This window comes from Mesoplodon densirostris, chromosome 4 (genome assembly GCF_025265405.1).
Source record: "Mesoplodon densirostris isolate mMesDen1 chromosome 4, mMesDen1 primary haplotype, whole genome shotgun sequence".
NCBI lineage: Eukaryota > Metazoa > Chordata > Mammalia > Artiodactyla > Ziphiidae > Mesoplodon > Mesoplodon densirostris.
Genome location: NC_082664.1, coordinates 119,836,593 through 119,858,013, shown reverse-complemented (window position 1 = coordinate 119,858,013; position 21,421 = coordinate 119,836,593). Strand labels below are relative to the sequence as shown.

The following is a 21,421-nucleotide window of genomic DNA, read 5'->3' as shown; positions in this document are numbered from 1 at the left end:
TTATCAGGAGGGTTTTGTAGTCCAACAGTGTTGCTTATAACAGTATCTGTTTTACTTCCTGGGGCTCCCCTCTCCTTTTAGGATTCTCCTATAATCCTGCCCATTACCCCCTTGTGCATGTCTCATTACCTCCTGGGATCAGTTAAAACTGGGGGGAGGGCAGAGATGTTTTTCTTTTCTTCCTCCTGAGATCTGGGAATTGGACTTTTAACATTACAACATCATCAACCCGTCCAGTAGTAGGATAGTCACAAGTGTGGTATAGATAATACCTACAGAGCCACAGGTGTAGCCAAAGAAAAGTTAGTTTATGTGTTGCTTATTAAAAAATATAATAACAATACTAACAACAGCACTATTCAGCCCGAATACTTTTGTTACACTTCGTATTTCAAAGTTATTAACTGATATCCATGAACCTTGGGATCAGCCCTTTGAAGTCTAGTGATTTAGCTAATGACTACTTTGAGGTTCAAGTCCCAGGAATTTGCCCAGATCCGAACCTTGGGTGGGATTCAGAATCTATTAGATTATAGAGGGTAGACGGAAAGGAAACACATGAATGTTTGTGTCTTCAGAGAACGCTCAAGAATCTCTATAAAAGTTGTGGTGTGTGTGATGGTGTTCTAAGGATGGGGCAGTTTCTGAGAGGTTTCAGAATATGGGGAGCTCAAGTGAAGAGTTAGTAGCTTAGCCTCTGCGCTTTAAACCTGAAGGAAGGGGTTAACGCTTGCCTTGGGGAGGAGTGAGGAATGGGAAGTAAAATTGCTTTGGACATCTGAGCTGTGCTTTAATAAGATATTCCAGGTGGTCAAGGAGTAATCCTAAAATAGCCTAGATACTTAATTGCTTTTAAAGTCAGGCGCTCCTGTCTCTGGGGAGGTACAGCTCTAAGGAATGCAGTACTGGCTCCTAAGATCTTAGAGGCGTGGTCTGGTTGGGCTTTTTTTTCAAATCCCAGTAAAAAAAACCCAAGGTACGTTTCTTGGGTCAGGAGATGCTGGTTAAATGTCTCTCTTCTCACTGGAAGTTTGGCAGTAAGCCTTTGGCCCTTGCTGCTGCCAGTTGCCATAACCTGGCGTCCTCCAGGGCTGTGGGATTGTTCTTGTCACCCCCGATGCAACCCCGGAGACAGTGGTCTATTTTCATTAGTGCTCAAAGACCTCCTGCTTGATCCCCTGCCCAGCGTCTCTCCATTTTCATCAGAACATACCTTTCTCACGATAAGATTCAGATTCATCCTTCTCTTTCTCTTTCATCCCCTCAGTCCAGATCCGGTTGATTCTCTGACTTGACTGCTTCTTAAGACAGTCATTTCTCCCTGGTTCTACTGCTTTCCCCACCCCCAACCCAGATTATCAGCGTGGGCTACTGCATAGCTGGCCAGCCCCAGTTCTGGCTTTCCCTCTCAAATCTTCCATACCGTTTACAAAAGTAATATGTTAACGTTGTAAATCATTACTGAGGAGCATTAAAAATATATTTAATTAAATGAAGAGTCATATTGCTCTCTTATATTGTGATTGTGTCAGTTCATTAAATTATTCTGTAATTTCAGTGCAGTCCGAATTTTCTTTGTTGCGGGGGGTGGGGAAGAAGCAAGTGATGGGTCTTGACAAATGATTCAGACGTTAATCTAGAAAAAATAAACAGTTTTTTAAATTGTCTCTCTCTCCCTCTCCATTAGACTGTAACTTCCAAGAAGTCAGAGGTTCTTATCTGTCTTGTTCTTTTTCCCTCAGAACCTTTCACGGTATCTAGTATGTCCTAGCGATCAGATGTTTGTATGTGAATGAATGTAATGAAAAAATTGAAAAGTGAAAATCCCCCATGATTCCAATCCGATTAGGTGCCTATATACATTTGTATGTGTATATTATATATTTTCCAACAAAAATGGGTCATTAAAATCATCTAAAACACTGATTTAATCATTTATTTTTCTGTTCAGAAAACATCCACCGCCTCCCCCCTCTTCACAGTTCAGAGTTTAAATTTCCTCCTGGTATTCAAGGCATTTCACAGCCCGTTTCCACGTTAACTATTCAGACTTGCATCCTCCCTGCCAAAACATGCCTTGTTTATCCCCCACTCCATGCTCATTGAGACTGTAAATCTCTCAGCCCATTCTTCCAGGCCAGCTTCATCTCCACCTCTGAGCCGCCTCCTTTCTTCCACCTCCTGGGCACTTTGTGTTTTGGTACTTTGACTTGCTCTATCTGTTAAATGCTGTGTGTGTTCAGCTTGTTTTTCCAACTCTGTGGTAAAACTCCTGGTGGTGGGAACCACTTTTTGCGAGGAGTGGGTAATTCTTCTCAGCAGCTTGCACAATGCTCTAACTGGGGTGGGTTCTCAGGAAATCAGCGTTGAATGAATTTGTCCTAGGCTCTTCGCTTCTCAGGACAGAAAGGGCCCCTAGGGGCCCTCTCATCCAGCCCTATCTCATGTTGGAATCCACACCATGACATCCCAGACAGATGGTCATCTAGGGACAGGAAGCTGCCCACCTCCTGCGAAGTCCCACTCCATTATTGGGCAGTTCTGATTGTTAGAAGTCTTTCTTCTAATCGACCTGAAATCTTCTCCCTGTTAACTTTTGCTCAGTAACTCTAGTTCTGCCCTCTGGGGCTTTAGAGAAAAAAGGAAAGGGGGGAAAAAAAAAGACAACCCTGCTTCCTCTTCCACAAGGCAGCCTTTTAGATTTTCAAGGATAGTGACTACATTTCCCCTTCCAGGGTTGAGGTGTTGAGGAAGCACTATTTAAATTTTGAGTAGCAGTCAGATTAGACTTCGATTTGTTGTTTTTTCAAGGCCTTTTATTTGCATGCTGGCCGTGCTAGGTGCCATATTCTTCTAGTCCCCTCAGAGGCATAACCCACTTGTCTGTCTGTCTGTCTCTCTTCTGAAAGGAATGTGGGGGCTCCTCTTAGCCAGAATGTTCTGTTTTGGAGGTAGTGGTAAAAGGTTAGCAGGGTTTTTTTTTTTTTTTTTTTTTTTTTTTTGCGGCACGCGGGCCTCTCACTGTTGTGGCCTCTCCCGTTGCGGAGCGCAGGCTCAGCGGCCATGGCTCATGGGCCCAGCCGCTCCGCAGCATGTGGGATCTTCCCGGACCAGGGCACGAACCCGTGTCCCCTGCATCGGCAGGCAGACTCTCAACCACTGCGCCACCAGGGAAGCCCAAAGGTTAGCCGTTCTTATTCCAGTACCCCCAGTAGCCCCAGATAAGTCTCCTGGGCAGATGTTGTGTGAGGGCTGGTTTTCTGTTTGGCTGTACCTCCCAGATGAAGCCAGTGAGAAAAATCAAGGAGCAAAAGAATCTCCCATTGATAGAGCCGCCCAAGGCCAAGACTTGGCATTTGTAGACATTCTGTGTACAGAGGACATTATTCTTCTTTTCCTCCCTTTCTCCCTTCCTGATGTCCCCACCCAGAACACTCTACTGTTCTTTCCACCCACGAGGCAGGGTGGTGTAACAGAGAGCCAGGCAGACCTGGGTTTTAATGCTGACGCTACCATTTGGGAGCTCTGAGACTGTAGGAAAGGTAACTAACCTACTCTTTGAGCCATTGTTTTCCCATCTCCAAATAAGCACCTCTACATTGTAGAATTAAGGGAGAAAATGCTTGGTAAGCTCCCAGTCTAGTCTTTGTTACACAGAAGATGCACAAACACTAGCTTCCTGTTCTGCTTTCTTCTTTCCCCAGCCTTCTTTCACTACCAATTTTGAGAGATTTACAGGCAAAACACCCGGTGGCCTCCCTGGGGAAAATGAGCTGAATGTGGGTATGCTAGCCAAAGCTAGCCTTGGGTGGGTATTTGGGAACAAACTGTCAGTTTCCTGTGAGCTCCTGGTGAGATCAAAGCCGTTAAAGCGAGCTCTCAAGTAGGAGAGGCTGAGAAGGTCGTAAATGGCAGTGAGCGGCCGCTCTGGCTACTGTTGATCCCACACATTTCTCGGCTGTTGAATGCTGCTGCCTGCTGCCCACAGGGAACAAAGCCTCTTCCCCCGGCTGGTGGACTTGCACGTGGCGACACTTCAACTGAAACGCTTTTCTCGGGGACCCCTCTTGATCTCTAAACTGTTGAGTGGGGTGCGTTTTCCTCACACTTGATTCTACCACTCCCTCCTTTCCTCCACCACTACAGTCTCAATCAGGCACATTCTACATTCAAGAAATTCAATCATTTCTGAGCTGATAACTTTCTAGCAGGCACACCCACACCCCGCTGATAGGCCAAGAAACCTGCACATAAACTTGAAGTGCATAAGTGAGCTGTGTTTTACAGCAGTTGATCAGAGTTAAGAACCAAGAAAATAACTGCTGAAGCCTGTAATCCTCCCAATGAAAGGAGGAGGGGAAGATAGGAGTTGTGGGGTTGGAGGTCCCATGGGGGAGCCCATCCCTGTCTCTGAGCAGATGTGTCAGTGCTTTTTGTGTGCCGGGGGCTGGGGGTACCCTGACAGGATGCTTACAGACTGGGGACACAAGCAGGGGCACAATAACCAGAACATGAGGTGACACAGCCCAGAGGAGAAAGACACTGGTGGGCAGAGAGGCTGCACGGAGGAAACAGCATTCCAGCTAGACGGTGAAGGGTGGGCAGGGCTTAGGAATTACTCTCACCTCAGCCAGAAAATCCTGTGAATCAGGGTTGAAGTTTAATTGCCTCAAAACAAAGTAATGCAGAGAGAGTGGACATTTCCCCATCAAGCCCATCTGAATGTTTTAAATTGTATAATGGCCCAATTTTGCCTTGGACAAAAGAAAACACCTCCGCCCCTGGGCAGCTCTTTTCCTGTGTTTTCTTTAAATAGTAGCTGACACTCCTATCTGTGTAATGGGTCAAACAGTGGGATTGCTCAAAGAATGTAGTGTCCTATTTCCGTTCTGTTCTGACAAGTCTCCCTGTCCTCTGTGGTCACCGACCTAGTGTGTGTCAAGCTAAAATCCCGTCTCTAAGCAGATTTTGAATCTGAGTGGTTCTTACTTAGTGGGCCGTGGCTAGTGCACGGTCTGACCATCCCACTGCTCGGACTCTGCTGAGATTTGGGCAGAGCTGGTGAAAGCCACGGGGCCACAACGACCCCCATCCCCATCCTACAAGGCATTCTCCTCCGTTCCGGAGCTGAGCCCTCACACTCGGGTGTTTATTTTCACACGTAGTCATACCTGTGGTGGCACTGGCCCTGGCGTGCTTGTTTTTACACACTCCCTTACTGCTGTGGAAAGCCCTGTCTGAGATTCTAGGCTGTGGATTCCATCCTCCCCACCCAACTGAGTGTTAAATAGTTTTTGAGTGAGCATTCAGAGTGCCTAGAAGTTACTGTGATTAGCAGAAAACTGTGTTTTCATCCCTCTTGGTGACGGATAAAGAATCCTCCTGTGAACAGAATCAGCTTCAGATCTCCAGCTAGAGAGTTGGGAATTGAGCTGCCACAGTAAACAGCTGACATAACAGAAGCAGCAATGATCCCCCATTAAATGTCTTTCAGCTGATAGGGGCCCCAGGGATAATTGACTTTCCAGCAGGAATTACTGGCTCAAACAAAATCACTGGGCATTAGGGTGACCTACTGCAGCCTTTGAAAGGGGACTGTAACTCTGTCTGGTTTTGCTGAGCTGACAGGCATAATTCATCTTGATTATTCATTGTGCTAGTTGCCAGCAGATGACACCAGATTTCTGTTGACTGTAATTACAATGTGGGGGTGGGTTTTAGCTTTTTTTTTTTTTTAATAGTGTTCCTCCTGCTTGGTTGTTGGCCTCCCTGAGCTGAAGGTGCTATAGGAAGATTTCTACAGCATCTGCCTGGGGAGATGCTGTGTGCACAGTCAGATAGCATTTCCTGAGCACTTCCGTACACACGTCTTTTACTAGATAAGCAGGGAAACAATTTGATGTAGCCTGTTTCATGTCAACTGACAGGGTGTCACTTCTTGGTTATACTTACCTCTGTGTGCGCTAAATTGCTGCTCTCAGAAAGTGGGTCTACATCTCAGAGCCCACTTTGAGTAGGGGAAGCAAACTATGGCCCCAGAATTTAACTGAATAACCTGAATAACCTCCTGCTTTCAGGCAAGCTTTACTAAAGAGAGAGAATGGAATTAGAGCACGCTTTCATTTACTGGCATGATTTTACGAGATCCCTAAGCAATCCAAAGAATGTCCTCCCAAGAAACCTGTCCCCCAACCCCAGATGTCTCTCCCCAGCCACTTACACACCCCAGCCAGCTGGGTGGCACACGTGTGTGCTTGTGCCTATGGGCACCTTTGGTCCTGGGGGAGAAATGAGAGAGTGATGGTCTCAATGTGTCCATTCCCATCCCCATCCCTGGGTCCTCCACTGACAGGAGGGATGAGGTGAACAGGCGACTTCTGCTCTGACATTTCATACTCCCCACTAGCAGGGGGCCTTTTGGACTCTTCTGTATGGTATATATGTCTGTATATTTTTTGAAGAGCTGCTCAGTTGGTTCAAAAAAACAGTTAATGCCTTTTAACAGTGATTATAGTTCATCAGGTATTCACTGGAGCCTTATAAGTGTCAGGCAGTGTGCTGCGTGCTAAAGGTACAAAGATGAATAAGACACTGCTCTCAAGGAGGCTACAGTATGTGGGGATGACAAATAATTCCAAAATAGTATGTGGAATTCTAAGCTTGAAATGTATACAGAGTGCTTCCAGAGTACTTGTGCAGCTGGGTGTGAAGGGAAGGTTTCCCATAGAAGATGATGCCTGATTTGAGAAATAAGAGTTACCCAACTGAATAAAAGTGGGAAGCAGATTTCAAGAACATAAACAAAAGCATATTTGCCATTTCCTCCTGTTCAGTTGAATGGTGTTGGTTTGACCTAATCAATTGAATTAGGTTTAGGTTTTCATTACTTCTCTAATGAAAATGAACTTCACCCTAGTGGCACAGAGTCTCTGTGCCTTGGGAATAATCTCAGGCCCTGAGGGCCCTTATAACCACTAGGCAGTTCTCATCACTAGAGTTAGGGCTTCTGGTGGTGAGGCTTGGCTGAGAGACCACAAGATCTTTGAGATCTTCGAGATCTTTGTCTTGCTCCCTTTGACCCTTTATCTTCCACTTAGAGTGTTGTGTGGGAGGCCAGGCTAGGTATCCTCACAACATACCATAAAATATACAAACACATCATAAAACATACAAACATATGCCATATAGAACCTGCAGGAGAGTGGTACATCTCAGAGTGATGGCTTCCAGAAGATGAGCTAGGGATGAGCAGGTTCTCAGAAACTTGGGCCTTTGTGTCCTCCTTCTCCAGGGTTATCAGGGATAAGTAACACCCACCCCCCTCCAACAAATGGAGATGATTCTTCCACGTGACTCCCTCTGGTTCTGGAACCATAATTGAAAGCATAAAAACAAGATGTCCCTGTTAGGGTGGCAGGGGCAGTTACTCGAGCCGTCAGTCTTTCAGTGTGAGCCAGGAGGGCACAGTTGCTAAGGGTCCTCATCTGCACCCTGAACGGTTGCCTTTCCCTCTCTCACTCTCTTCCTACTCCCTTCTGAACGCTGTGCTTTGTTCCCCTTTAGAATGGTGGTTTGGCCTGGAGTGATGATGCGGATGGAGGCCGGGGAAGAGAGATCTCCCGTGATTTTGCCAAGGTCTGTAATGTTTCCTTTGTGATGGCGAAAGGGGCAGTTCTGCAGTGGGTTGTTGTATCTGATCCCCAAGGAATAAGGATAGAAGTGGCCTGTGAGTCACATTTGTAGTCAGTCAGATGGTTGTGTATCACTGGTGTAAGACTTCCTTCATAAGATGGAATTTTTCATTGTGGTGTTTTTTTCTCCCCTGGGGGTTTGGGATTGCAGCTGTATGAACTGGACAGTGATCCAGAAAGGAAAGAGTTCCTGGATGACCTCTTCGTCTTTATGCAGAAGAGAGGTGAGTGTTCAGTCTACTCATCATTTCAATTCACTGAATATTTATTGAGTGCCTACTGTGTGCAGGTCACTGTTAGCCATCCTCCCTGCGGAGTGCCAGCATCTTAGCCCAGGAGGACGGGAGCCATTCACTGCCAGTTGGTCCCATACTTATCAGAATAATTGACAACCAGGTTGAAGGGGGCAAAGAGGGCCTGGGTAGAAAATGAATGGAATGATCATCCAGATTTGGTCCTGCTTTATTTTTGTCACTGTTCTGATTAACTGGTCTCTGGAGTCATTTCAAATTCAATTATACTTTTTTCTTAGCCTTATAGCAGTCCTGGACATCACTTAAACTGGTATATGGGGCTTCCTGCTGGTGCATCTAGCTTAATAGAGACTTAGAAGGGCCAGTGAAAAAATAGAGGCCCTTCAAGATTTGTTGGGAGGATCTGAAATGATCCGCGAAAAGGAAAAGCTAACTCTTTTTTTCTTATCCATTGGCTCTTTGATTTTTGCATTCACTGGCTTGGTTGGGGTGTTCCTGCAGTTTAAGTGTAGGGCACATGGGCATCTGCCTTAAAATGCACCTTCCCACTTCCCTGTCCTTCTCTCCTTCTCACTCTTACCCGCCCACCCACCCCCAACCATCTCCACTTTGGACGATGGTATGTCTGAGTCTTGAGCCCAGTGACTCAACTTCCTGGCTTTGTATCCTGTCACAGCAGTGGGTTCACCAGCTGGGTCAGCCCTCAGGAAGCATGGTCAGAACCCCAGCCTCTCTAGGAGATGATCCTCTGCAACCTGTGTAGCTCCATCTTCTTCACCTCAGGACGAAGCTGTAAGGGAGAGCTGCTCCTGCCAGCATGTTCCCTGGGATCCTGCCTGATCATGTATCCCTTGGTTTCTGTGTCACCACCTCCTTTATTGAGACCTAGGAATGAAATCCTCCTCTTTATCCTGGGCTGAGCTATAATGACAGCCCCCAGCAACTAAATATTCTGAGTTAACTCCTCTCCCTCCCTCTTCTTCTCCCCACCAGCCCCATCCCTCTTTCTCTCCCCCTCCTTCCCCTTCCTTTACCTTCCAAATTGCCTTCTTAGTAGCACGCCTATTACTGCTGGTTTGCTTACAAAGGCAATCGAAAGTTTTGAGTCTCGGTTTCCCCCCATCTCGAAGCCTATCAAAGCAGTCTAAGCAGCTCTAATTAGTTTACTCCTCCAACTGTTACCTGGAGCTGCATGTGTCAGTAAAAAACAAGAATATAATCCCGAAAGATAACGTGACTGGCAGCAATGAAACTCCCTGGTTGCCCTGAGAGAGAGAAATCCACTTAATACTTTGGTCTCCCCCTCCAATTACCTTTTAATTATTTACAAGCTCCACAAGCCCAGCTGGTGCAAACCCGGGAGCTGATCTCATCTCAGAGGGGCTGCTATAACAATATAGATTTTAATCAGCAGTGTGGCTCCACTGCTTTATAGTCTATTGATACTTTATTGTTTTTCTCCCTTCCCAAAAGGATTTTTAGTTATATCAGCCTAGCCAAGAGTGAAGATCAGTAATTGTTTGTTTACTTCTATATGTCCCCACTAGACGAGGTGCTCCTTGAGGACAGCCGCTTTGTCATTTCTCCAAGTCCCCAGTGCTAGCACAGGGCCAGACCTGGAGGCGGGTGCTGCTTAGGACGTGTTTGCTGTAGGAGCAGTCCTGTTGGTTTTCCTAACTCAGCTGCCCCACGCAGGGAAGCCGAGCTTCCCCTCCCCCACCTCACTCCCACCCACAATTAGACAGCGGCCCTTGATTGGAGGTCAGCAGTAGAGAGCAGTGTGTGCTGAGTGTCCCCCTATTGCACAGCGCTGGGGCTACCAGACTGCCATCTAGTCTATTCCACCCAAAGCAGGAGTAAGAAACTCTCTTTGATCATGTCAATTTATGGTTATTCAGGCCCTGAGTAAATCTTTTTTCTGTCTTCAGCACTTATGTTAGGTATTTCACTATTTGCTGGCATCAGCAGTAGAAGGGAGACAGTCAAGTCAGTTTTGCTACTTGTTAATTACTCTAGTATAAGGTTTCTCAGCTTCAGCATATTGACTTTGGGGATTGGATAGTCCTTTGTTGCGGGGGGCACCCCAAGTCTTGATAACCAAAAATGTCTGCAGATATTGTAAATGTCCCCTGGGGGACAAAACTGTCCCCCTGTTGAGAACCACTGCCATAGAAGGATAGGAAAGAAGGTGAAGATCAAAAATTTCCTCTGCAGAGAAACTCTTCAGGGAAATCATCTTGTCTTCACTCAGGTAGCAATGCCTGAGGGCGGTCGGGCAACAGGATGAACTCCCCATCCGTGGCTGAGTGCCAAAGGAATGGGTGCTGGGGCCCCATCCTAGGCTGGAGTGTAGGGACCTGAGAGTTGCTGTAGCTCCAGCATAGGGAGAGTGGAGGCAGAAACGCGGGGCATGCGTGGTGTACGTGGTCCAGGCACGGCTGAAAGAACCCTTGTCTGTGGCCTGAATGAATCAGCTGGCACCAGACTGTGAAGAGCCGTATTTGGCCAAGAAGTTAGCACTCCTGTCTGTGACATAGCTGAGTTATTGAAGTTAACACATGAGAAGTATCGCCAGAGCTACGCTTTCAGGAGGTTTGCTGTGGCAAACAGTGTATAGTTGGGCTGAAGAGGGAAGGAAGGCTGAGGCAGGGAGACTGTGGAGGTTGTTCCCTTTAAAATCACAGTGTTCTCCTCCCTGGAAAGCTCATGGTTGATGGTCTAAATTAGAATGGGCAGTTCAAGGGGACTGGGAGCAGTTTGCGCTTCTAACCATGTGAAGCTTGCTGTCTTTACTCTTCACAGAATGGTGAGACCAAGGGCCCCCAGACATTTGTGACTTATTTGTCACTCCCAAATTGGAGTGTCTGGGGCACTTAGGAGCCCAATCTTGTTAGCTGGCTGGGTGCAAGGAAAAGCCTCATAGACCCTGGCAGTGGGTCAGCAACTCATCCTCCAGAGCTAATATGAAGGATAAGCAGTAGATTTCAAAGGAACCACTGAAAGCAACCTGAGTTTGAAAGGCCCGGTGATGCCCACCTGGGCCGTGAGTGGGCCGGGCAGCTTTGACGTGGAAGGCTCCGCTGCAGAGGAAGTGGACCGGGCTCCAAGGGTGGCAGGACACAGCAGGCGGCCCCAAATGACTGCAGCTGCAGGTGATAAAACAGCTGTCCAGTGGGAGAGGGGCCCAGCCGTAACCGCTGCTTTGTGCTGGGTCTCTCTGGCTTGTTAACATGTTTGGGTGAATTGACTGCAGCAGATGGGCCTTTCAGCTCGAGGCACCTTGGTTTCTAGGCCAGACCGGGTGACTTGCACCTCGCGACCCCTCCCCCACCAGCAGAACAACCCGGCCCAGAAGGCCCCTGAGAAGAGGCCGAGGCAGTGCCCAGTCGGGCTCCCTGTGTCCTGCCTGCCTCAGGAATGGCCGCTGCAGCCTGTCGGGAGGCATGTGGAGGGGGATAGAGCTCTGGACTGAGGAGTGTGAAACCAGTGCTAACATCCCACCCTTCTCCACGATCCTGAGCGAATCCTTCCTCTTCTGGGGGCCACAGTTTCCTTATCTATAAAATGTGCAGGTTCAGTTAGGGTCAATCTGGAAGTTTCTTCCAAGTTCTCTGTTCTGTGTTATGTGTCCCTGATTGTGTCTGTTGAGCTACAGAACAGATAATGAGCCACCCTCGATAACCAAAATAGAAGAAAAGCCCCTTGAGCAATTTTCTATCAAAATAGTTGTGTAAAAACTACACCAGGGACCCCCAAAACCAAATGCTTCACTCCTTTCCTTGGTGAATCATGTGTTTCTTCTGCTGACTGAAGCCAAACTGAATTAAACAAGTTTCCTTTGATTGTGCTTCCCCCACAAATGTTTCTGTAGAAAGATGGGTTAGATCTCAGAACACCCATGCCTCTTTTTCCTCACCTTTTGCCATGTGCACGTGCACACACATGCGCACACGTTTCTTTGTCCAAAAAAAAAAGCCAAACATTTGTAAATAAAATTCTCTGTCTAATTTAACTCACAGTGGGTGATTCCTGAAGTATCATTCCCTGGTAGATTTTCCAGTGGGTACGGAGAGGGGGCGGTGCTAGTTTGGAAGTCTCATAAGCAAAGGCTTGTAAACAATTCCATTCTTCCTTCATCACTAAGGAAGAAGAGCTTGTTCTCTTGTTCCCCAGGCAGTGAAACAGAAGTGTGGTTTCATCAAAGAGGAGGGAGATGATTTTGCTCTTAATTTTATTATTGTTACCCCATGTACTTTATAGAACCCTTTCAACCCATTATCTGATGTGCTGCTCCCCACAGCTCCAGCTCTGTGGGGTGGAGAGAGCAAAGGTTATCACCTTAGCCATGAAGGATCAGCTCCCACGTTAAATGACTCACCTGAGGCCACAGAGCCAATTTAGCACTTGGTCTCCTAATCCCCAGGCCAGGACTTTTTCTCCTCGCCTGCACTGCCCTTGAGAAACTTGGCCCCTGGCACCAGCAGCTCCATCACTTCCCGCTGGGACTGTGGACAAGCCTCATCTCTCCTTCAGCCTTCTGAGCCACAGAGACAGTGGCCTGCCTCCACAGGTCGGTCTCCGCTAGGGTCTGACAGCATCTAACTGATTAACACGAGGTAGAACTCTTGATGCAAGAAGAGTCTTCATCTCAGGGTAAGGCAGCTTATCTCTCAGGGAAGGGCAGATGTGACAGTTCACAGTGGCTGGCACAGAAGCTGCCATCTGTCAAGGCAGGTTGGGGTTGGGGGCACAGGAGACAGAAGCCCTAACGGTAGCATCTTGCGCGCACCCGGGGTGCCCACAAGCAAGGATCTCCCCTCCAGCCCCCGTCCCAGCTCGGCCCACCAGGCTAAGGACCTGCTTGGTCATGTGGAAGACAAGTTTTGTCAAGACCTCACTGGAGAACTGCCGTCCCTCCCCCACCAGTTCTGTTCAGGGCTGCAAACTGACCTTGGTTTTCCCAAATGGATTGTTGGATCTGTTTTTGATGTGTATATACAAAGAATTTACTGTGGGAAAAGGGCTTGGTCTGCCTCGAAGTGCCATTTGAGTGTTTTTCCTTCTGTTGTGTGCTTATCTATCCATCTCAGGCAAGGAAATGTTCGTGACATATATTGCTTTGCCTTTTGGTGGAGGGAGTTTCTTGTATATTCTTTGTATCTTGCTGTAAATGGTCTGTGCCATGGCCACTCTTCCTGATAGACTAAAATATGTTTGTGTTTGTCAGATAAAATAGGCTTCGGGGCTTCATATTCTAACTTTACCCACAAATGAAAGTCCAAAATGCAAATCTGTCTTAGGCCAGATCTTTTTCTCTCCCCAGGTGATCCAACCTCTGTTCAAGTACTGGGGGTTTTTTTCCCCCCACTTTTAAGTCATTTAAATACCTTATAACTACCCAGTTATCCACGATAATGAGAAGAGACCCCGGTTTTTGAAAGTCATGATTAATTTGAATAGCTCACTTTTGTCTTTAAATTCAACCTCTTCCCCTTCAAGATCATTTATTGGTACTTTTAGCACTTGGTAAAATGGGGTTGATAGTTTTGCCTCCTTTTTTCCAAGATGAGCCAATATTCAATAAATCGTCCTAAGGCTGGTGTAGGGAAAGTTTGAAGGGAGAGTTTGACCCAGTTACACTGTGGGAAAATCTACTAGGTCTTGAGAGGGAGGGGCATGGATTGGCAATGGAAGCTCAGACAGCCATGCGCTGCTCAGGCCAGAACACCCCTGAGTTGTTGGACCTCTCCCCGGCCAGCCTTCCACCCCCGCTCCTGGAGACTCGGGCCAGGTCTGTTGACCAGAAGCAGGCGAAGCAGAGATGACCCGACGGTCCACCTCCTTCTAACTCCTTAGCCTGCTTCTCTGAATGTGGTTTTTATGGAAGGAAACAGCACAGCCGTAACCATAATTTTACTATTGTAGAGTACAGCACTGCACATACTGTTGAACTTCACCTAAAGCAATTAGTCTGAACTAGAGTATCAAGAAGGGTAATGGGTTTAAAATTAGCCTCTCAGGTTTGGTGCCTCCAGAACTCCCATGCATTGCTGGTGGGAATATGAATGGGCATAACCACTGGAAATCTGTTTGGTAATGTTTACTAAAGCTAAACATATGCCAACCCTATTACCCAGCAATTTCACTTCTAGGTGTATCCCCAGTAGAAATGAGAGCTTATGTTCACTGAAAGACACATGCGAGAATTTTCGTAGCAACACCATTCATTATAGACAAAGAGTGGAAAGAACTCAAATTTCCATTGGTAGTAGAATGGATGACTAAATGTTGGCATAGTCCTGTAGTGGAATACCACACAGCGACAACAAAGAATGAATTGTTGCTGTACCCAACTGGGATGACTCTCACAGGCCTAACGTGGAACAAAAGAAGCCAGACACAGAAGACTATATACTGCGATCTTCCATTTATGTAAGGTTCAAGAAAGTCACCTATAGTGATACATGTCAGGATAATAGTTACCTCTTGGGGGGTGGGTAGGGCATGCATATTGATTGGGAATGGTAATGGAAGAGTTTTCTGGGGTGCTGGAAATGTTCTGTATTTTGATCTGAGGAATGGATACAGGGGTATATGCACAGCAGTAAAGATCTGGTAGGCTGTATACTTAAGATTAGTGCACTAGGCTCTATGTCAGTTAGACACCCCCCTCAGTGGGAAATCGGAGGTAGAGGGCTGAAGCATACATGTTGGTATTAGGATATTTGCGCATCCTTGCCTCTGCCCTGACCTGTGGAACAGTCATCTACTCACTGCATGGCACACCACCAGAGCCTGCTGCCCAGTTTCCTGGTGGGAGGTATTTTCTACATGAACAAGTCGGGGAAAAAAAATCACCAGTCATTCCTCTGCTTGTTGCTGGGGAGCAGGACTAGAGCAGGGCGGGAATTAATATGCAGAGGAATAAGCAGGAGGCCTGCCTGCCTGTCTGCCTGTGCACATTCCCTGCTTAACATGGGACTTGACTCTTCTAGGCTCCCTGGTCAGCTGCCCAGCTCTCTTGACAGGCTATGGAAATGATTAATGATCTTGTTCAAAGTCAGGAAAAAGCAGCGAGGGTCCTTGGCAGGGCCACGCCCTGGGTCCTGGGCCCTCACCCCTGACCAGTAGGCAGGAAGGCAGCCATGCGACTCTGTCTTGGGTCCCTGCCCCCTGATTGCTTCTGGTCTTGACTGGAATGTGCCCATTCTCTGTGGTGGGGAGGAAGTGGCCCTCCCCCCAACATTCCTGCCATCTCCCATCTCTGTCTCTAGTGCCAGAGGAGGCCATCTCCCTGCTCTGCCCTCACCCCCACTAAGCTCTGTCTCCACGGTCTGAGTGCTGGGAAGACGAAGACGAGCCAAGTGCCAGGGAGCAGCTTTTGTTCAGCTCCATCGGCTTTGGCCTGGATCACGGCTTTGGTCTGCGAGCGCCAGTGCCTAGCGTCACTCCCACCTCCAAGGGTTAAAGCCCCAGGAGCCCCCACAGCTTCGCTGGGTCCTGGCCTCATAAAAGCCTTTTCCACATCTCCCTCGGGCTGCCTCAGGCTCCCCTGCTGAAATCTGATAAGGGGCCTCTTTGTTGGAACTGTCAGTCTCCTTTATTGAGGAGGGAACTGGAGACCAGCGGCATTTCTTGGGGTACAGATAAGGCCCTGGATTGCTGTCAGAGGGAGCATGATTAATTACCCTCAATCCTAGCTCCTGCTTTGATAGCAGTGACTGACAGTCCACAGGCTTCCCCATCAGGTGCTCCCGCCCCTTCTGGGAGGTGTGATGGGGCGGAGATTCGGCCTCCTGCAGGGCCAACACTGGTGACCCACCAAGAGCTCCCTGCAGTGGCTGCTGGCCTCCTTCCTGGTTCTCTGCAGGTTGCATTTGCATTTATTGTGGACTGAGGCCTGTCCCCTCTCAGGTGAAGAGCCTCTTTAGAGGAAGATGTAATCCAGCCCAGAGAATAGGCCAGAGACTCCCCCACTTCCCCACAAGGCTAGAGAAAGAGCCATTGCTTATGGACTTGAACTTCACAGACCTGGTCCTAAGCCACACAGGCGCCCTTCATTGGAGAAGATCCCAAATCATCCATCTCAAGGTCACCTGGCAACATTATTTCATAATTCAGGCAAGCTCCTAAAATCAAGTTACCTCCCTTGGTAATAGTCACAGCTATCAATTTTTTTCAATTTAATTTTTTTATACAGCAGGTTCTTATTAGTTGTCCATTTTATACATACTGGTGTATATATGTCGATCCCAGTCTCCCAATTCAGCACACCACCACCACCACCACCCCACCCAAACTATCAATTTTTGTTTTTAAGTTTTTATTCATAGACTCATAGGACTTTAGAACTGGAAGTCATCTGGAAGCAAATTCCTTGCTTCACACTGACAGAGAAACTGAGGCCTGAATATTTTCGATCCCCCCCATCCCCACCCCCAGCGTGATGTATTGGTTTTCTTTCTTGTTCAGGTAGGGAAACTCAGCTAAAAGGCCTTCTCCCCTTCTCTTCATAGTTGAGTCTCCTTGGGACAAGGGAGGTGGCTACCAGGCCCACTAAGCACAGAGCAGACTGCAGAGAGAGACCAGCCTGAGGACCCTGCCTCTCTCTTAGTTGTCGAACGAATGGAAGCCAGGGCAGTTTTTTGTTTTTGTTTTTGTTTTTTTTTTTTTTTTTGCGGTACACTGGCCTCTCACTGTAGTGGCCTTTCCTGTTGCGGAGCACAGGCTCTGGATGCGCAGGCTCAGCGGCCATGGCTCACGGGCCTAGCCTCTCCGCGGCATGTGGGATCTTCCCGGACCGGGGCACGAACCCGTGTCCCCTGCATTGGCAGGCGGACTCTTAACCACTGCGCCACCAGGGAAGCCCCAGGGCAGGTTTTGTGTCTGGATTGGCTGCATAATGTGAGAAAACCATGATGTCATCTAGAGCTGGGTCTCAGAATAGCTTCAGCTTTGTTTCTGACGGTACTGAGGGGCCCGCCTGCACTGGGAGCTACTTTTAGCAGTTTCGTGGAGGGCCAACCATGAGGAAGAAAATGCCCATTCCCCTTACCCACTGATCCTGGAACCGGGGTGCCTGGCCAGGCCATAGGGGCCCTGGTGAGAGAAGTTAGGACCCCCACATGCCCAGAGTGGGGCTGGGTTGCAGAGCAGCCCTGGCCTGTGTTTTCTCTCCAGTGGTGCTGGGAAGAGGTCACTCTGGGGACTTGAAATGCCACTTTGCTCCTTCCTTGTCTTCTCAGGTCCGGTATCTACCTGTTTCCCTTGCCCCTGAGCAGTTCCCAGCCTAATGCAGTCACTCTCTGTGTGACTATAAAAAAGGCTAATTTTTAATGAAATTTCTACATCTATGACATTGTTGCCTTTGAAAGAAGCCATCTCAAATGACTAGCCATTTAGTCTAGTGACTACTCCGAGCAAATCTATAATTCCTCTCTGGGGAGTTGCCTTCAGAGGCAGTTTGAGCCACACTAGATAATCTGTCATGGTTTATGGCCACACCTCATCTTCACCCAAAATCAGTATAAACAGCCTGGTTACTTCATCCTATTTTTCTGGCTTGTTTCCATGAATGACCATTTCTAAAAGTAAAATACACCCTTTACATTTGAAGATTTACCGCCCTTGGAGAGAATCAAATGAAAATAGTGTAAACTCTGAAAGCTCTTCACAAACGGAGCTGTAGCTGGCTGTCCAAGGTGACAGTTCTGAAGGACAGCACTCCCTCGGCTGGGCATGCCCTGCTTGGCGGTCACGCACTCAGCCATGCCTGTTCTGTGGGCATCACAAACCCAGCCCCCTTGCCCTCTTTAACACCTGTCTCCCCTTCTCTTTGGCCCCACTGAATGAAGTCATGGTTTCTTTACCTTCTCAAAACCCCCAGCTCTCCATCCATTTCTGTGCTGCCAGTCCTCTTACTGTAGGACTCAGACACAAAGGGCTTAACCACTCTGGGCCTCGGTTCCCCAGTCTGTTTAATAAGGGTCGTGACCCCCTAATGAACCTGCCAGGACCTGAGAGGAGAGGGTGACTTCTGTTCAGGGCTGTCAGCAATTAGATACTTCGAGTTAGTGACAGACCCTGGTGGGCACACCACAGCAGGAAGGAAATGCGTTTAATATTCCCAGTTGGGTTAACAGAGCTGGTTGCTTTGACTCTGAGAAGCAGGTTGGTTGGTTGGTTGGTTGGTTGAATCTGCATGGTAGTTTAGCCTATTAAACATTATAATATTCAAGACATGATGAAGGAAAAACAGTCCCTGCCTTCACTGAGCTTACAGTCCTCCTGGGATACCAGACGAACATATGTGAAACAAGTGTAACTATTTGCTGAACTTGTAGTGGTTATAATAGAAATTCTGAGAGGAAAGAAATCCATGTGAACTGGGGTAGTTGGAAAATTCTTCCTGGAGGGAGTGAACGTTGAAGGCCAGCGTAGAGAGGATTTGAGCACAGACAGGTCATTTTAGGCTTGATGATGAGGGAGAGTAAAAACAAAAAGTAGAGGAGAGAGGAGCTTGGCTTTAGGGGTGAGGGTGAGAAGACCCAACTGATTGGAGTGAGAGTGAGTTGTTGGGACCTGCTTAAAATACATCGTACGTAATCTTCTAAGGAGTGTTGGGGAACCCGAGTCATGAGAGTGAACATGTGAGGTGGGCTGGGTTGGCAATAAGAGTCACTGTGGGTTTTTAAAGTAGGAAGCGAGGAATGGCGGTGGAAGTGGTGTTTTCATTAGATGCTCTGACAGCAGGGTGCAGGTTGAGTGCGTGGATTCAAAGCTGCTGGGGGCATCTGATGGTGAGCCAGCGAGGGCCTGGCCCAGGGTGGTGGCTGAGGGCCGGAGAGGAAGATGGTTTTGAGAGGGGCCTCAAAGCAGTCATCGGTGAGCCTCCCGACAGCCTAAAGGTGGGTGAGAGGAGGGAGAGGAGCCGTTGCTGCCTTGGAGGTTCCTACCCAAGACCTCAAAGAATGATGGTGCTGCTGGAAGAAGAGGAAGTGATGGGAAAAGGGAGCTGGCCTAGGGGATGAAGGTGAGCTCACTGTGAACATCTGACCTGGAAGTGAACAGGTCACATGTGTAAAGATGTTCTGGGAGCTTCTGGGATGGAGAGCTTCGGGGTCTTGTGTGAGGGGGCCTTGGGAGTGGTCCTCCCAGACTCTCCAGGTGATGCCCTGAGGGTATGAACTCGCCAAGGCCATGAGTGTTCTCAGGCAGACAGGCCTGCAAAGAAGGGAGACCTTAGCCTTGTCCTGCCAGGAGACCAGTTCTGCTGCATGAGACTTGTGCTTATGACAGGAATAAGGTCTACTGTCCAGAACAGCACAGGGAGAAGTAGTTAACCAACATGCGAGCTGTCGTGCCAGCAGTCCTCTGATATTTTACCAATGAATCTTTGAACTTAACTCTATGGCCCCTTTGTCCTTGACCTTCCAAAGACCAGCTGGTCAATATAAAGGTCTTCAAGACCTCTAGCTCCCTCCCCACACTGAGAAAAGAGGCTGGGTCCCACCATAGCAGTGCCACGTGTTTGTGCTCACGCTACTTCCTCCTCATAAACGTGGGACCCTTCACTCCACTCTGGCTTGAATTACCCTATAAAAGAGTTGGTGAGGCCAGTGTTGTAGAGCTGAGAAGAAAATGCCATTCCTTGAGGGGAAAGAAGCAGGAGGAGCTGAAACAAACAGCCCTTCTCTAATCAAGCTGGCGTAACTCCACCAGGCAGTCAGTGAGACCTCAACAAGCCTGGGGGTGGGGGGTGGGGGGTGGGGGGTGGGTGCTCCGGCACAGGAGGAGCAGCCTACGTACAGTAAAAGGACTTGCCATCAAAAGGCAACAAGTCTCATACCCTGCCCTGGACGGTGACCCTTCCTGCTGGAATTCTCCCCTCTGACCTCCAGATCATTAATCCCGAGGCTGCCAAATGACAGTCATCCATCACGCCTCCTGACGAGCATCCCAGCCGCCGGAGAAAAGAGCCTGGCCCCGCCCTCCCTGCCGTCCCCCGGTGCTCATTAGTGGGCCTTCCTGCTCGGTGCCAGGTTTCCTAATCAAGTCCCTGGCTCCTCTCACTTCCCTTCGGGGCCAGTGGGCGGAAGCGGCTCTGACCCTCCCTCTTTCAGAGGCCAGGGAGGGGTTGGAGTGATTAGCGGGGAGAGAATTGTTGAGTGGGTTTTCATCCCCCTGGAGACCTGTGTGCCCAGCAGCTCCTTTGACATGGCGGGTACACAGGAGAGAAAAAACCATTTCTCTGTCCTGCAGCAGGAGGAGAGATGAAGAAAAAACAGGCAGTATGCAAATAAAAACACGGTTATAAAGTGTACTGAGAGCTGCAGAAGAGAAGCTGAGGAAGCTCTCCAGGTGGACAATGGGGCAGGACCTCACCTGTCTTGGGAGTCAGGGAAAGACTTCCCTGAGGAGGCAGCTGAACAGCTTCTGAAGGCTCCAGAGGACTGAGTTGCCAAATCATTAGGAAAGAATCTGGAATCATACTGCTAGCAAAAAAAAAAAAGAAAATCTTTGAAGTCATTTAGTCTGGCCCTCTTATTTACAGATGGGAAACAGACCCAGAGAGGCTGTGTGTTTTACCCAAGGCCACACAGCCTGTGAGTTGGACCTATCTTTCTGTTCTTCCCAAGGAGAACTGGCAGCTAGTCTGATAGCTTCCAGGCTTTGAGAGTTTGAGTCAAATTATACTTCTAAGCAGATTTATGAACATATTTCCAACTCAGCAAAAGGTGGGCATCCACAGATGTCTTCTTTCTCTGCATGGTAATGACACAACCCTCTGTTTCTCTCTTTGCACAATCACAGGGACCCCCATCAACCGAATCCCCATCATGGCCAAGCAGATCCTGGACCTGTATATGCTGTATAAACTGGTGACGGAGAAGGGGGGCCTGGTGGAGATCATCAACAAGAAGATCTGGAGGGAGATCACCAAAGGCCTGAACCTGCCCACGTCTATCACCAGCGCCGCCTTTACCCTGCGGACCCAGTGAGTGGCCAGAGCCTCGGGGAAAGGAAGCTAAGACTGGAGAAAGGGGATGCTTTAACCTAGAGGAGAGGAAGGAAGGAAATTCCACTGTATAGTGAACAAGATGGGCGGAATTCCTGGAAGGGCCAGGAGCTTTCTGAGATGTGTCCCTCCCTCACCTAAGAAACCCTGAGAGCGCCCCTTCCCAAGCGTCTCCTGTGTGCTGCTGCTTCACTGTTCTGTTTCATTCAAACCTCACCAGCAACCCCATCAAGAAGGTTTCTGTCCCTGTTTCCCAGACAACAAGAACTCAGTCTCAGAGGTTAGATCATTTGGTCAGAGCCATACCAGCTAGTAAGTAGTCAGGCTGAAGAGTCACGCCTGGGCTTCTGTATCTGAAATCCACACTTTTTCCAGGACGTCATCTCCTACACAGTGCCCCTACCCTAAGCCTGGCCCTTCCTACCTGACACTGAACTTGCCCAGCAACAGCGGACCCA

At 48.4% G+C, this 21,421-nt stretch overlaps 1 protein-coding gene across 2 annotated transcripts in view; it reads left to right on the top strand.

Annotated features, from left to right (window-relative positions):
* Nucleotides 1-21,421, top strand: part of ARID3B (AT-rich interaction domain 3B) — a 53,249-nt gene that overhangs the window by 23,676 nt on the left and 8,152 nt on the right. For both annotated transcript variants that reach the window (XM_060097011.1, XM_060097012.1), the window contains exons 3-5: nucleotides 7,564-7,635; nucleotides 7,843-7,915; nucleotides 20,759-20,942. In XM_060097011.1, coding sequence (XP_059952994.1) covers nucleotides 7,564-7,635; nucleotides 7,843-7,915; nucleotides 20,759-20,942 — 329 coding nt within the window. The remainder of the gene's footprint in view (nucleotides 1-7,563; nucleotides 7,636-7,842; nucleotides 7,916-20,758; nucleotides 20,943-21,421) is intronic.